This window comes from Nematolebias whitei, chromosome 9 (assembly GCF_014905685.2).
Source record: "Nematolebias whitei isolate Nwh7 chromosome 9, NemWhi1, whole genome shotgun sequence".
Classification (NCBI taxonomy): domain Eukaryota; kingdom Metazoa; phylum Chordata; class Actinopteri; order Cyprinodontiformes; family Rivulidae; genus Nematolebias; species Nematolebias whitei.
The window spans coordinates 41476925-41491825 of NC_056506.1; the positions used below are offsets into that span (position 1 = coordinate 41476925).

Sequence of the window (14901 nt, forward strand, 5' to 3'; positions counted from 1 at the left end):
AAAAAAAATCACCTTTGTTTATGTTGGTGGTCTTTATTACCAACCAGATAAGTGAAGAATGAGCCAGTTGTGACTAGCTGAGACACATGGCACATCAAAAATTGCAGCCTTGTGCCGCCTTGACATAGTGGGGCACTAAAAAGTACCATTCAAGAACAGCTGCCGCTTAACTCCATGACTAACGGTTTGCGATGTTCGTAATTGCTTAATTTGTTTACTGTCAGCTCAGCTTAGTGCGTCAACAAAACAGCAAACACTTTAAGGTTCGCAAGTTCCTATCTCATATCAGGTTTAATGCCTTTCTACTGCAACTCCTTTTGCTTTCTGCTAATTCACAGGAGAATTATAAATTAGCCGCCATTTATATTTTGAATACCAACGCAAGCTGAAAACACATCATTGCTGATAAGCGTCGTTTGTGGAATCGGAGCAGTATAATTTGCAGGCGGGTGAATGCAAATGTGATGACATGGGCTGAGATGTGCGGCTATAAAAATGGGAACGAGAGGAGAACGAGTGATGTGGAAGAGAAGGAGCTGTCATGATTGATAGAGTGAAACGGGCTGAGGTGCTTCTTTTCTCTTTTTTACCTCAATTTCCATTTAACTCCAGTCTGGGGTGGTGAAGGCCGTGGATGCAGTGAAGCGTCACCTCGCCCGCATAAACTACAAAAATGCATGAGTGGTCAAACCAAATGAAGCTGGAAAGTAGTGCTGAATAGAGGCAAAGTTGGGCAGAAAGGCAAGCTCGGGCCAAATCTGAACCGAGTCAAAGACTGAGGGTAATGGCTTAAATTGTTTGACTAGTTTCTATAAAATGTTTTAGCTGTACATAAAAAAATGAGCCTTGATGCAGCTGGAATAGCACAGTGAGAGTGAAGTTGCAGACTCACGTTTCGGTCAGTTTTCCTACAAAAGTATGATTGTCGAGGGGTTGATAACATCACACTGCTAACATGGCCTCTGGTTTAAATTTAGCAGGAAAATGAGGGCGATGTGTGGGCTCCTGCTTGAAAAGAAAAGAAGCGCTTAAAGTGCCCACGCACAGCCAAGCTCTGCTAGCTCTACTCGCAGCATTTGAGCTAACCCCAAGAGAGGGTGAAAAGAAGCCAAAAACACAGAGACAAAGGGAAGGGGAAAGGCGATAGTGATTTTGACGGGATCTGCAATTCAATCCGCCAGCTTAGAGCAGCGACTGAAGTCTAAGGTGAGGCTGTGGTGTGTTGTTAAGAGACCTGGAAAATTTGGATTTTGCTTTTCTTCCTGGCAGGCTTACTGTGCTTCCATTTCAGGTGAAAGGGTGGTTGTAGAACTGATTTCACAACACATTAGGGGAATTAATCAGTGAAATATCCTGAGCCATATTCTGTGCCAGCATACAGTAAAATTGTTTTTTTCTTCTTTTACTTCGTCATCAATTACAGGTGTGCGTATGAGGGATTTGCATGAATCTGAGATGAGTCATGAACTCTTTTTGACCACCATACTACAAGGTTGTTTTTTACAGGAAGCATGTCGGGCCATGTTATCTGTTTTTTTTCCACTTGCTCTTGCGGTACGTGAATGGAAATATGTGTGAAAAAGGAGGGATTGTTCTAAAACCAGTCAGGCGAAGATGCATAAGGGACTGTTGGCTGACTGTGTGGTCCCTAATGATGTCTGGGCAGGTCCTTGCAGGTTGACTACTCAATGAAGTCTTCCAGAAAACAACCTGTTGAGATGACTCAACCAAGGGTAACCGACCTGCACGCAAGCCTCTGGTAATTACTCAACCCATTTTCAAGCAGGAAGGAGCAAAATGAAGCCACATTAAAAAAAGGGAGGTGAAATTTGGAATAAAAAGGAAAAAATCCTGATTATGTGAGCATAAATTCCAGGGTCTGACAAGGAGGGGGAGGCCAATGTATTTGAACCGTGTCCCAGACAAAAAACTGGAACATGCAAGTTATACTAAGCACCAAATTACAGTGTGCCTTTGTGTTTATTGTGTGAGCATGCCACAAATGAGACATGGCAGGGAGTATTGTTTGCATAACAAGTAGGGTCATGTTCAGTTCGGTTTTCACAACTCAAACCAAAATCAAGCGGAACGCGTCGACATAAAGAAAACACTTCCACGATAGCAGGCAGCCATAATGTTTGTCTTCTTTTTTTTTTTCTTCCTCCAGACCAAACGGTGCTGTCGTGGCTCTCAAGCTCTCGTGTACACAGTCAGATAACTGCCAGAATCTACTGCTGTAAAACCAAAGCTGGGATGTTTAATAAGTGATCGCATACTTGACCTGGTGTAGAAAAAATGGCATTCTTTGGTGAAAATGAATTAACTTAATGTTAATTTTAGGTGTACAAATTGGAGCGGCAGATGGTGAAGGAAATACTTTATGTAGAAAATTATTATAGAGTCAGTGAATTTTGAGAAATGATTTGAATCCATAAATCCCTGCTTAGGATCATTCATAATATACCAATGGAAAGTGAATTTAGCATTTCTTCATTTTCTTTAATGATAAGACTCAAGACAAATGTTTGTTTGGTAAAATAACAACGTTAATAGTTCCAACTGGAGGGTACGCCAGTTGTCTCTGCCTAGAAATTGAACCAACAGCCTGCTGCTGCCTTTTTTTAAGCAAACCCAGCTTAGACACATGCAAGGCTGCTCAGATGTTCTTTTTATTTATGTGGCCAGTAAACACGATTGTTCAAATTATATGCTTTCATTGAAGGCGACTGAAGGTGGGATGGTATGTAGTAGTTTCAATGTTTGCTCCCAGCAAACAATCAGACGGAGATTATTAAGCTGTTTGATTCCTCTTTCAAAAGCAGAAAAACATGAGGCTTGGGCTTTTTTTAGTATTAAGATATTCATGAATCTCTGAGTCCCACTTAAGGATTACAATCTTTCATCCATCTCATGGTGTTGCACAGCTTTGGGCAATTCAGTTCAGCCCGTATTAACATGTGAAGGGTAGTGTCGGGGAAATAACTCTAATTTATAAACATGGTAACAAGGCAGTGCATATGTATTACTGGCAAAACTGCAAAAGAGCTGCATTGATTCCACTAAGCCACATCCTGATGTTGCACAGAAAATATCTAACAGCTATTACTGTAGAATTTAAGTGGATTTTGTTCTGACAGCTAATCCAAAGCTGTAGGAGCAGGGTACCAATTTAGAGTCAAATGTCACATGTAGGGAAAGATTTAAAAAAGACAGAGAGAGGATACTGGAGTCGGCAGAAAGAAAGTTCTATGTGTGCCACCCAGTAAACGAGAAACGTGTGGGGAAAAAGGCATGGAATCAAACAATAAGAGGACAGCAGAGTGAAAATTGTCACAAGTCTGCACAGGATAGTCCCTGTTTAGACAGAAAAGGGACAAAGATAGACTGGAAAAGAGTGAGATATCATATTGTACCTGTGCTTCTGGCAAAGCAACATCCATGAGGATTGGCTGGCCTCGCGGTTCACCATTTTCAAACCGGGAATAGATGACCTGGTAGCCTCTGATTTGGCCATGCTGCTTCAACTGAAGAGGTGGCTTCCAGGTAACTCGGAGGGCGGTGGAATTTAAGGCCTCAACCTCTAGCTTCCTGGGGGGTGCTCCAGGCACTGGAAACCAAACAACGAGTTAGATGAATAGACAGAAGCAGAGACCGCAAGGAGAATAGGAAGAGAATTGAGAGTCAAAATGTGCTGAGATGGTGATTTTTATTAGTTCACTTATGAGAATCCAAAGAACTGTTTAAAATAACTTTGTAGAGAGATGAAATACTAGCGCTGAATCATAGTCTCTCTGCTCATTTCCGATGATTCAACACTATCGTGTCCCCAAAACACCCTATATGCAACAGCATGTAGTGTCACCATGACTGTTATTACCTTAATGTCAGTATGAAATTAGCTGTGCTGCTGGAAACTTTAAACAAGTTAATTATAGACCACTCTCTCTCTCAGAAGAATCCACCCTCTGGTGAATTGAAAACAAACAAAAAAAGAAACAAGTAGAAAAAGACCAAAGAGCAGTAGAGAAGAGAGTCGAGATCTGTTCCACTTTTTTTTGCACAATACATAAAAAGAAAGCAAGAGGAAAGTGACAGAACTGAAGCCCAGGAGCGATGAAGCTTCTGTAACTGGAGCTGTAACAAACAAGATGAAGAAAGGGAGAAAAAGAAGGTGATCCCAATCAGTTACCACCGCCACCTCATTACCACATAATTTATCTACAGGACAAAGAACATTAATCTGTAAAATCAGAAGAAGGAGTAGAAATATAGTGACAGGCTGCAGTAAGCAAAGGAGAGTGTTACAGTTTGGGAGCACTCTGCTTTGAGCAAGGTTTCAACCTACCATCTTCGTTGGTTCTCATCCTCACTGGGGGGCTCTCAGGGCCTGGACCCACATCAGTGTGAGCCATCACCCACACCTGATACTCAGTCCACTTCTCCAGGCCTTCCAGCACGTAGCTGGTGGCATCTGCCCCGATGTCAGGCACATCATGGCGCTCCAAGTCCTCTCCAGCCAGGGCCTGGTATCTGACTGTGTAGCGCACAATGGCACCGTGGCGGCTAGCGGCAGGTGGTGCCACCCAACTCACCTTGAGGCTGGTGGAGCTCAGGCTGACCAGATGTACTTCCTGAGGTGGGGCGGATGGGGCTGTAGGGGGAAGGGGGCAAAACCACACGAAGGAAGGGTATGGATCAAGCAAACAAAAAGTAAAACTAAATGCACACAAAACCACTGCAGAAGCTTTTTGCACCGGGATCAAGAATATGCAGAATAAAGTGCATATCGTATCAAAAATGAAAGCAGAACCGCTAACGTTGTACAAAAATCTGATGTTTTTATGACAATGTGCGTGCTTGTCCCTGCACATAAAATACAAAAATGCAAGTTTGCATATGAAATACAAAATTTAGTTTGAATGCAAAAAGCTTCCATACTGAACAGGATGCTACCTCCAGACTGAGAGATTGGATGCGAAAACTCATTATGGGGTTACAGCTGAAGCCGTGTTTGGCGCTTCATTTATGCAGAAGGCAATGAAACTACAGGGTGAGGCGGACAGAATGTAAGATGTGCCAAAATTTTATAAGGCAGTGTTTTTATGAAGACATAATTTGTCCCTAACCGCCCTCCATGCTGCCTCTTGCAGTGAGCTGAGGGAGTAATAAACAGGCCAAAGATGTGTGAGCTTGTGAACAACTGCTTGACAGTGTTGACTGGTGTTAACACGTTGATGCAGAACCTCTCGGCTTCGTTAGAGTTTGGCTGGGGCTAAGATGGGCAGTGACACACAGTATACGGCCTTAATTTTATTATCAATAACACTCAAGCCTATTCCAGCTAACATCTGTTTGTTGCCGCCACCAGCATTCAAAACAATATTATTAACAGATGGAAAGAAATAAAAAAAAATGCTCTGATAAAGTATGCAACTTGTCACTCTGTCATTTACTTGCCTATTTATTACAACTAAACCAATAATGTTAAAGTGAAATGATTGCATATATCAGTTTTCACTCATAATGTTAATATAGCCACCTCACACTGTAATGCTTTATTGTTTAAATCAAAAACACAATTATCTGCACCTCTTGTATTAAGATGCTGGTTATTTCTGAAATGAATAACGGTTGTTATTTATTACTGGTGCAGTAAAAGCATGCAAACTCTCAAGTCTAGAGGTAAAAAGGAGAAACTAAACAATTTTAAAATGCAGAACAAGTACATAACAAAAAACAAAACAAAACAAAAAAAAACAACATTCAGAAAGTTTGTTCACCAAACTAAATCATGAGCCTATTTGACTTCTTAAAAATAATAATTTAAGGACTCTTAAAAGAAGCAAGGGAAAGAAAATAAAAAAAAAGGGTTTTCTTATAACGCATGCTCATGAAATGTAGAATGAGTCTAACAAATTAATGTCAGAACACAAAACCTTTACAAAGAATAAAGCTCAACAAAAGAGATGTGAGGCTGTGGAGTGAAGGGAAAACTACAAAGGCTTGGCAGAGCCCTGTGTATTTAAGAAAAGGTGGCAGACTGAATCAGAAAAGTTCTGATGATTTTCAGAATTGATTCTGGTATTGAGCTTGTGATGGAAAATCTGCTGGATCAAAGTCAAAGTGGACACGAAAAGGTAACACCAAAAGAAATACAAATGCCTCAGAGGCAGCAACCAGGGGGAAACTTTAATTCAAAAATAATTATACATGTTTAGGTCTAGTTTGTAATTTTGATAGATCATTACGTGAGCACATTTAAGCTTTCAGAACATTTAAGAAAATATTAAAGTGGCCTATGATGTAAACAAAATTACAGCTTCCACCTTCCCTCATGTACTACAAAAAAAAAAGAAACATATTCAGTTTTAATTTTAGCAAGAAAGAGTAAATCTGATCATGAACTTCACCTCCACCTATTGATTTTCCAAGAGCTTAATCTCTGTTACATAAATATATTTCCATTCAATTTTAGGTCAAGTATCATGCAGCTGTGTCAAGCCCTTAGCTAAGATGAAGAGCGCACGCAGAATAAGAAACACCCAAAACAAACAAACCAAAGAAAAAACATAAATCAAGATCAGATTTTTTGTTGTTGCTTTGACTTAAAAAAAAAAGTTTACAGAACATTTAGGTGCAGCCCCAGAAAATGTCGTTCCTTCCTGCCTGTTTGTCTCAGAAACTTCCCAAGGCATTTACTTATTTCATACACACCATCTTACACGTATGTATTTAAAATTCATTTAACTGAATTTTATTTCATCAGCAAGCAGAAGGAACAACAACATGGACTTTTTTTGAACCACTCGTCTTTGTGACAGGTTGATGTCATTTTCACTTGTTTGTTCTAGGTTCTAACATGCGTTCAAACATGGTGAAACTTGAGCAGCGATTAGCCATTAGTTTTCAAAATATACAACCTGGAAATCTTTCTGACAAGAAAGTATAAGTAAAGAATGTTGCTTTAAACTATTGCAAGTAGTTAAGTCACAAAGGAGTACAGTAGTCCCTTGTTTATCGCAGGGGATCCGTACCCTGAAGACCCACGGTTATATAGGCGTTTTAAACCCTTTCCACTCTTGCAGTATTCTAACTAATGTTTCTAAACTCTAAACACTCTAAAAGAGCACAGAATGTCATGATTTCAGCTCTCTGCCTCCAGCTGCTCTCTTGGCCACCTACAAGCGCTCTTGGCCACGCCCACTTCTCAGCTCTGCACAAATAACAGCTGATCAGCTGCAGCGGGAAGTTTATACTGCAGTATGGGCTGCACAAAGGTGCAGCAGGTGCTAAATAATTTAAAATAATTTAATTTAAAATTCTATGCCGATGGTGCGGCTCATCCATCAATCAGCCAGTTGTGTGTCATGTCCAATCTTATTTTGAAAAACCGAGATAGAGCGAGTCTGCGATAAACGAACCACGAAGTAGTGAGGGACTACTGTATTTAAAAGTATGGCTTAAATGGCTGTATTTTGGATTCCTTGTAAAGGAATTGACTAATAATTGGGTTGCTACAGTACTTTGGTAGGTTGTTTGAGGGAATAAATGGCCATCTTAAAAGAGTAAAGCAAAAATAAGGCCAATTCAACTTTGCATAAAGTTGACGTCTTACTCTGATACTACAACAACAATAAAGCTGCACAAAACAAAAGAAAATCCTGAAGGAAAAACTAGATAAGACATTTTGAACAAAGTCAACAAACGTAATATGTAACTGAATCCTGATTCCAAAGTTGCAATTATATTATTTTGTCTCAAAAAAAAAAAAAAGAAATAAACTTGAGAACATTTGCTCGTAGAGTTCCGAGATTTTTTATATTTTTGAATAATAAATGTTATTTTTGTATATACATGTGCGTCTGTCTCTGTGTTTTTAAAACTACAGCGACTTATGACTATTTTACAAACAAGCTAGCTTAATGTGAGATTTTGTGCATCATATGCTGGACTTGTATGAGTAAAACAACTGATCAAAATTCCAAAGACTGCAAAAGAGATGGCCTAAAGTGCTCCTGAGGACAATCTGGGCTTATAAAATCCAGTTTCCCCCTCATTGCGCTCCACTGTGTTTTGTCCACCCCTTCCTACGTGTCTTGTAGCACTAATCAACAGCCAGAGATATACGGAAAATTCAAGGGAAACTCAGCATCTAAATGTGCGCAGTGGTGCGAATGCACACAAATCAGCTGCCGCTAATTAACTTTAATTCCATGATTAACTTTAATTAATCATTGCATTCCAATCACATTTCATAATTAAACATGCCTGTTGTTGGGTTTGTTTGCTCTCTGAAAGCGGAGTCTGTGCTCAGCCAACAATCTTTTGGTGAAAGAACAAGCTCCACATTGTAACATCTCAGAGCAGCCACAAATTGAGCATTTGATTCTATTGTTTCAACTCCAATAAAGTGACGTGTCCAGTTTCTGGTCCATTGCATCGTCAGTTTCAGGAGTCAAATGATGTGGAAAAACTTTTTTTTTGGTTTCCAAATTATTGCCAAAATTTTGGTGCACTTTTCCCTCAAGGTTTGTGCAAGCCACACATGTATTGCACTCAAGCTTTCCTGAGAAGTGGTACAAGATTATGTCGCCACAGCAAAAACAAAACGCACACAAAAAGTGAGTGACATTTTGAGAGGTGGCACTGTAAAAGCACATAATGATCTGAGGCGAAACAACACAGCTCACAAATGTGGGAACAAGACACATCAAACGTACCTTTGACACAGGGCCTGCTCTCAGATAGATGGACAGGAGGGTTAGTGCCGGTGACAGGGGAAGGAAGGTGGAGGGGCAAGAAGCTGACCGGGATGGCTGCACTGTCAGCATTTTATGTTCAGCTGAGATTGACTTGACATTCAAGTTGCTCTCACTCTGTTTTAAGGTCTTCAACACTCAAATTTTGTCACACATTTACTGAACAGAATGACCTAAACCTGTTTCAGCCACCTGTAGGCGACTCTTTAATATCACCGGTTAGTGGATAACAAGCAGATAGGATAGATGGTCATGAGAGAAATGAAAATGGTGTACTTACTAGACTGAGCAGTGCGAGCCTCAATGGGCTGGGTGTAGACACCTAAACCCATTTCAGAACGGGCTGCCAGGGAAAAATGGTACAAGGTGTCCGGCTTCAAACCATCCACATCATAGAAGCCAGCTGGGTCAAAAGTCACATGTATCTGGGGAGAGGCAGATTTGGACAGAGGGATAAAAAAAAAATAACTAAAAAATAAAAAAGTAGCACAAGTCTATTAATGTGCTAAGCTGTTTTGCTATAGCAAGATGATTTAATCTTCAATTGAAATCCTATCTGTCATACATGAATGCAATGGAGTACAGCTGAATGTGAGAACATCTTGTTCCAAGAACAATTTGCCCTCAAGTTTCCAACTGATACAGTCCAACAGAGTTAAACAAATTGCCACAACAAAAGTGAGAAACCGTGCTGTGTGTGTCTGCATTAGATCTTTCTCATCAGCTGAAGAGCTGACTTCATTACTACGATAGCACTGCCTCTGCTGACACTTCTCATTCAGAGAAATTGCATCATAAAAAGTCAGATTCATATGTGTGTAGTTTCACCAAAAATATGAGACAAATTCAGCTGCAGACAGAATGATAGCTGAGATGCTTTGTGAGAGAGAAGCCTAGAAAATGAAATAGTAAAACCTTCATGTTGTTATTCTAACCTTGTTATTTGAGCCGGCCTCCCAGTATTGAAGCTCGTACTTAGTGATGGGGTCCTGCACCGGCCAAAGCCAAGTTAGTTTGATGCGTGTGTCCAGCTCAGCTTCAGCAGCAAAACTAGATGGTTGAGCAGGCACTAGAGCAGAGCAAGAGAACGGACAAGTGTCAGATGAAAAATAAGGCATCGATAAAGTCAATTTTTTTCTAAATACACAAGCATGCTATGGTTTTAACTGCAATAGTCCAGTAACTTTGCCAGTTTTTAAACACATAAAGAATTAGACAATGCTACATAGGGTGGCTTGCTCCTCACCTCCTTGCTGTGTTTTCACTTGTAGGATTTCAGAAGGTGGCCCGTCACCCACAGAGGTGAAACCCAGTACCCTGAGGCTGTAGGTGATATCAGGAATCAGGCCTGAGATAGTTGTCAGGCTGCTATCATCTGTGTTGTGTTTCTGCCAGGCGCTCAGTGGAGTTTTATTCTCAGGGCTGTAGTATACTCGGTAACCTCTTATTTGTCCGTTGGGCTCTTCAGGAGGCTCCCACTGGACCAGCATAGTACTGGCACTCAGCATGCGTGCCTGAACGTGTAGAGGTGGTGAGGAGGGGGCCTGTTCGCCAGTGCGCGATTCCACAGGGTCGCTGGGTGGCCCGCGGCCAATGTTGTTGACAGCCATGACACGAAACTCATAATCAGAGTATGGACTGAGTCCACCAATGCTATAACGTGTGGTAGCAACACCCTCCACTTCCTGAAAGCCATTGTCTGAGGACTTGGCTTTGTATTGGATCATGTAGTAAGAGACAGGTTCTGGGTTTCCGGAGTCCCATGTGAGGGTCACGCTGGTGGCTGTGGTTTCAGTCACTGTGAGTGAGGTGGGGGGCTTTGGTAAGGCTGTGGAAGGAGAAGCAAAATATTACATTTGATTATTTCAAATGGATTTTTTAAGTAATTTTAGGACAACTTGAACTTCTGACATGTTTGATCTGATAGTTCTAAAGATGTAGGTACAATCCAGCAAAATAAGCTCATGTGGAGAAAAGAAACAACAGGTCTAATAATGCTCTATTATGTTCCTCATAGGGCTGAGGTGACTGGTTCAAAAGCTAATCCTTATAGCACTGTCAGGTGCAATTACCACAAAATGAATAGAAAGGCCAGAGTGAAGTAACAATTTTGTGCTTAATAACTGGCCTAGCTATTACTGACAATACAAAAAAAAATGCAGGAGTAGTTCCTGTTGTTACAAATGCAAACCAAACAAAGGGTCCACATTAAGGCTTCCTTAGGGATAAAGGTCTGTATTGCTGTGGTCCCGCTAATGACTGTGACATTTTGTGTATTGATCAGCTGAGTGGAAAAGGAGATCAATATAGACAAATACTGATACCAGAGGCTGTGATAGGTAGACAACACAGCTTCAAAGTCACATACACACTTAGATGAAGAAATAGGCAGACTGAAAATTACAAGCTGAGGCAGCAATGCATTGACAAGGACACTTCAAACAGATCACTTTTAAATTGTGCATTTAGGTATTAACCAAAACTATAGAAAAACTTAAGATGTAAAAATATAAAAAGTCTGAAAAACGTTCTACATGGCAGTTGAAGGTGACGACCTCACAGATAAAAAGTCTAAACCTGTGTGAATAAACAGTGCTCACCTTTGACAGTAACTTGTGCCGTGTGGTCAATCATGCCCAGAGAAGAGATTGCCACACACGTGTAGTTGGCTGATTCATGTATGTTGGTGACCTCCAACACATTGCGTCCCAATGGCATCTCCTCTTCTTTGGTTAGGTCCACTTGGCCCATGGTCCACTTGACATAGGGCATTGGCGATCCCACTGCCACGCAAGTCAAGTTAATGCTGCCTCCTGGCATCACCTCTTGGTTGGTAGGAGGAATGGAAAATCTAGGTGGAACTCTTCGTACTATGAGTATTAAGCAAAAAAAAAAAAAGGAGAATGGAATGAGTAAGTTGGACCTGTTAGGTGAATATGGTATCTTTTATATGAAATTATAAATGGTCTTGTCCCTTGCAATGCTGTCAAGGGTAAACCCTATTTCAGAAAAGCCAATCAAATAGGGAGCTGATCGCTACTGTTCAAATGTTCAGGCGAGCACAATGGGGGGTGGAAAAAAGTCACAAAATGGTTCAGGAAACTTAAAGACGTTTTATCCTTTTTTCCTACAGAAAGGAATATTACCGAAAATAGTCCAGGTTTGCCGGACTACATCTGGACCTCTTTTGTCAAAGTGTCAAATGGTGGCGAAAGTTGCATCATTGAAGGACACTGTGGAGATGGCATTGTCTGATTTCTCCTCCCTCTCTCTAGCTCCTTTAGCTCGGCCTGTCTTTCTGTCTCTCTGTCTCTCACGCTCTTTGTGCAGTTCTGATATGCAGATAGACTGACATTAAAAAGGAGTTCCCATGGAGACAAGAAGGGCCCGTTGACGTCGCCTGGGACAAGGCAAACACCTATTCAGAGGCTCCATACTACACTGAAAAGCTAGACTGGAATAAACAGGCAGTCAGCATTTACATATGACTTTCTGTCTATACGAAGATGCATACAAAACATCTTCCGCTCTTTACACGTTTTAGGTCTTTTTATGGTAACTTTTTGCAGGAACCTTTTTTATTTGACATGGGAAAGAAACCTTGACAACACAGTGTGAACATCCATTAGTGTCACACGTGTTAAATATGTGACATGTTTCTGCAGTTTGAACTCAGTTTCAGAAGGAGGAGCTCAAACTTCTTTACTCTTGACTATGAAGAAAGTGAAGTTGAGCTAAACATTTAGCTCCCCACTGAGAATTCATTATCTCTATTTCACATCCACTGTTCATACGTCTTTAAGACACTAGAGCGCAAAACCATCATTGCAGAATTCTCACTACTTGTTTCCCCTAATGCAATACAGAAGCTCTGAGCATCTGAAAAAAAGAAAACTTGACTGTAATTGCTCTTATGCACCGGTCCTTATGAAAATGGATTTTCAAATATGAGTCTCCCTTTACCTCTCCTCCCCCCAACCCTTCACCCCTCCCTCCCGATCTAATTTGAACCGGAACGTCGTTACAGCCATGCTTGTTATTCCCCTCATTATGTGGTGAAATGGAAAAACACAAAAGCACCTTTTGAGATTCCAGTCAGGAAAAGGCTGGTTCTCTAGACCGCGTTTTAATAAGTGTGGGGGTGGGGGGGGGGGGGCAGGTTCACATTCATCTGAATTTTTCCCATCATAATTGAGGTACTGCATGCAGACTTTCTGCTGTTTTAATCAACAGATTCATGTGGGATGAAACTACTTGGCCCAGTATAAAAAATAATAATTAATATTCCAAGCCGGAGCCACAAAAATGTCCTGATTTTGAAGTTTGGCCTTGTGAGTTTCTTTTAAAACAAGATAATGTCAAAAATTGTAAAAAGGTGAGGCAGGCTTTGGAGCAGACTAAAGTTGGCTTCCACATATTAAGTTTGGAAAATGTTTAATTGCTTTGCTGAAAAAAAAAACCAACCAAAAAAAACATTAAACATTCAGAAAGTTGTGTCAACAATATTTTTCTCGAGTTCCTGAGAATATGGCTGATTTTACATGAGAAAACTGGGGCAGCTGAGGAGTTTTACCAGCCTGGGAACAGGACGGGGATGAAATTCTCAGGCAAAGCATGCACAGGAGCTGAGGAAAGATATGGGACATGACAGCAAGCCTGAGTACACTAGGGTGGAAAAAAATAAAGGAGGAACTTTTTAATTTTTTAATATAATTGACTGAACATCTGATATCCAAGTGTGACTAGCCCCATGACACACTTTGAGTGCTTTGTGGAAAAAACAACAAAAAAAAAACCTTTCTATTCATATTAGTGGCTACATGTTTGTTCCTATCATGCTGTTTTTTTCCCCAGAACATTTGGTTACAAGGAGAAAACAGACAAAAGCAGGCCAGATATAAAACCATACAACCATTAGGCTCAAAGTTACAGTTATTCTTTCATGATTCCATATACTTTAAAGTACTATGAACAGTCAGTCAATGGGGCTGTGTATATTGAACACTTAATGTTGTGAATAATTCATAGCATGCGGTTAAGTTTGGAGAGGTGCTGTGGAGCAAAATGACTAGAGGGCAGGTAATTGTTATCGATTCCCCCAGAGCCTCTCTCCTGTCGAGAGCAGCTTGAAGAGATGGGCTCCGGGACTCTATCAAAACCACAAAATAAGCCCCGTCTCCACTCTGCCTGCCTTTTTGCTGGATACCTATAAATTTAACTGCCTTGACAAAGTGCCCAAGGATAGCAGAACCTGTTCAGTCAATCAATATCTGGCACAAACTGGCACGGACTCAGCAAGCTCCCAGGCTTCCTGGCAGCAACTCTGGGCAACTATGATGGCTGATCATCCCCTTGTCAGCACTCTGGAAGCTTATTGTTAAATATTCTACAGGTCAGCTCTTTGTGAGGCTGAGTTGTGTAAATAGTACACAAGGAGAACATTTTCCAAAATGCCTTGAGCAAGGTGAAGTTTACTATTCATTAACTGGAACGCAGAGTTCAGTCTGTTGTTATGTAGATCAAGGACTAAGAGTCATAAAGTAACTTTCATAACTAAGTTAATGATTAAGTGCAATACTTCAACTTCAATAGATGTTCTTTCTTAATATCTGTATTTATTAAAATGACACACTATAACACAACATGGACAATAGAAGAGGTCAAGTTTTCTCTTTAACCCAACATGTGACTATCACATCCTTTGGTCTTTTGGTGGATGCTACCCATGGTGGTAAACCACATGTAATCCCCTGAAAATGGCTTTGTAAGCTCTGATACCCATGTCCCTCAGCGAGAGAGCCAGGGTGTTGCTGCCTAAATACCTGACAAATCCGGTTGTCACCTGAATTACCTGAATACCTGATTCTGACGGCTCTACAGAGGCAAATGGAAACTCTGAGGGTGAAAGCTGCTTTTCGGTGGTTTCAGTTGACAGGAACAATATAGGTGCGGTGGGGAGAAAAGCAAAACAACCTAACACAACAGAGCTTTAATAATAACTTGGGCTAACTACTCAGGAACTCCTTTATACGTTTTGGCAAGACTAATTGAAACATGGTTTGGTGGGAGTGGCACAGGCAGGCATGCGAGAGCTATTCAGGGATCCATGCAAACACGTCGACAACAGCACACAATTACGCTG

At 40.9% G+C, this 14901-nt stretch overlaps 1 protein-coding gene across 1 annotated transcript in view; it reads right to left on the reverse strand.

Annotated features, from left to right (window-relative positions):
• The window catches only part of LOC119415214 (receptor-type tyrosine-protein phosphatase F), a 194309-nt gene that overhangs the window by 64280 nt on the left and 115128 nt on the right, over positions 1 to 14901 (reverse strand). Inside the window, exons 8-13 of the mRNA XM_037682373.1 lie at positions 11360 to 11629; positions 10006 to 10587; positions 9695 to 9828; positions 9040 to 9184; positions 4346 to 4651; positions 3414 to 3607 (exon numbers count right to left, since the gene is read on the reverse strand). Of these exons, the coding sequence (XP_037538301.1) occupies positions 3414 to 3607; positions 4346 to 4651; positions 9040 to 9184; positions 9695 to 9828; positions 10006 to 10587; positions 11360 to 11629 (1631 nt within the window). The remainder of the gene's footprint in view (positions 1 to 3413; positions 3608 to 4345; positions 4652 to 9039; positions 9185 to 9694; positions 9829 to 10005; positions 10588 to 11359; positions 11630 to 14901) is intronic.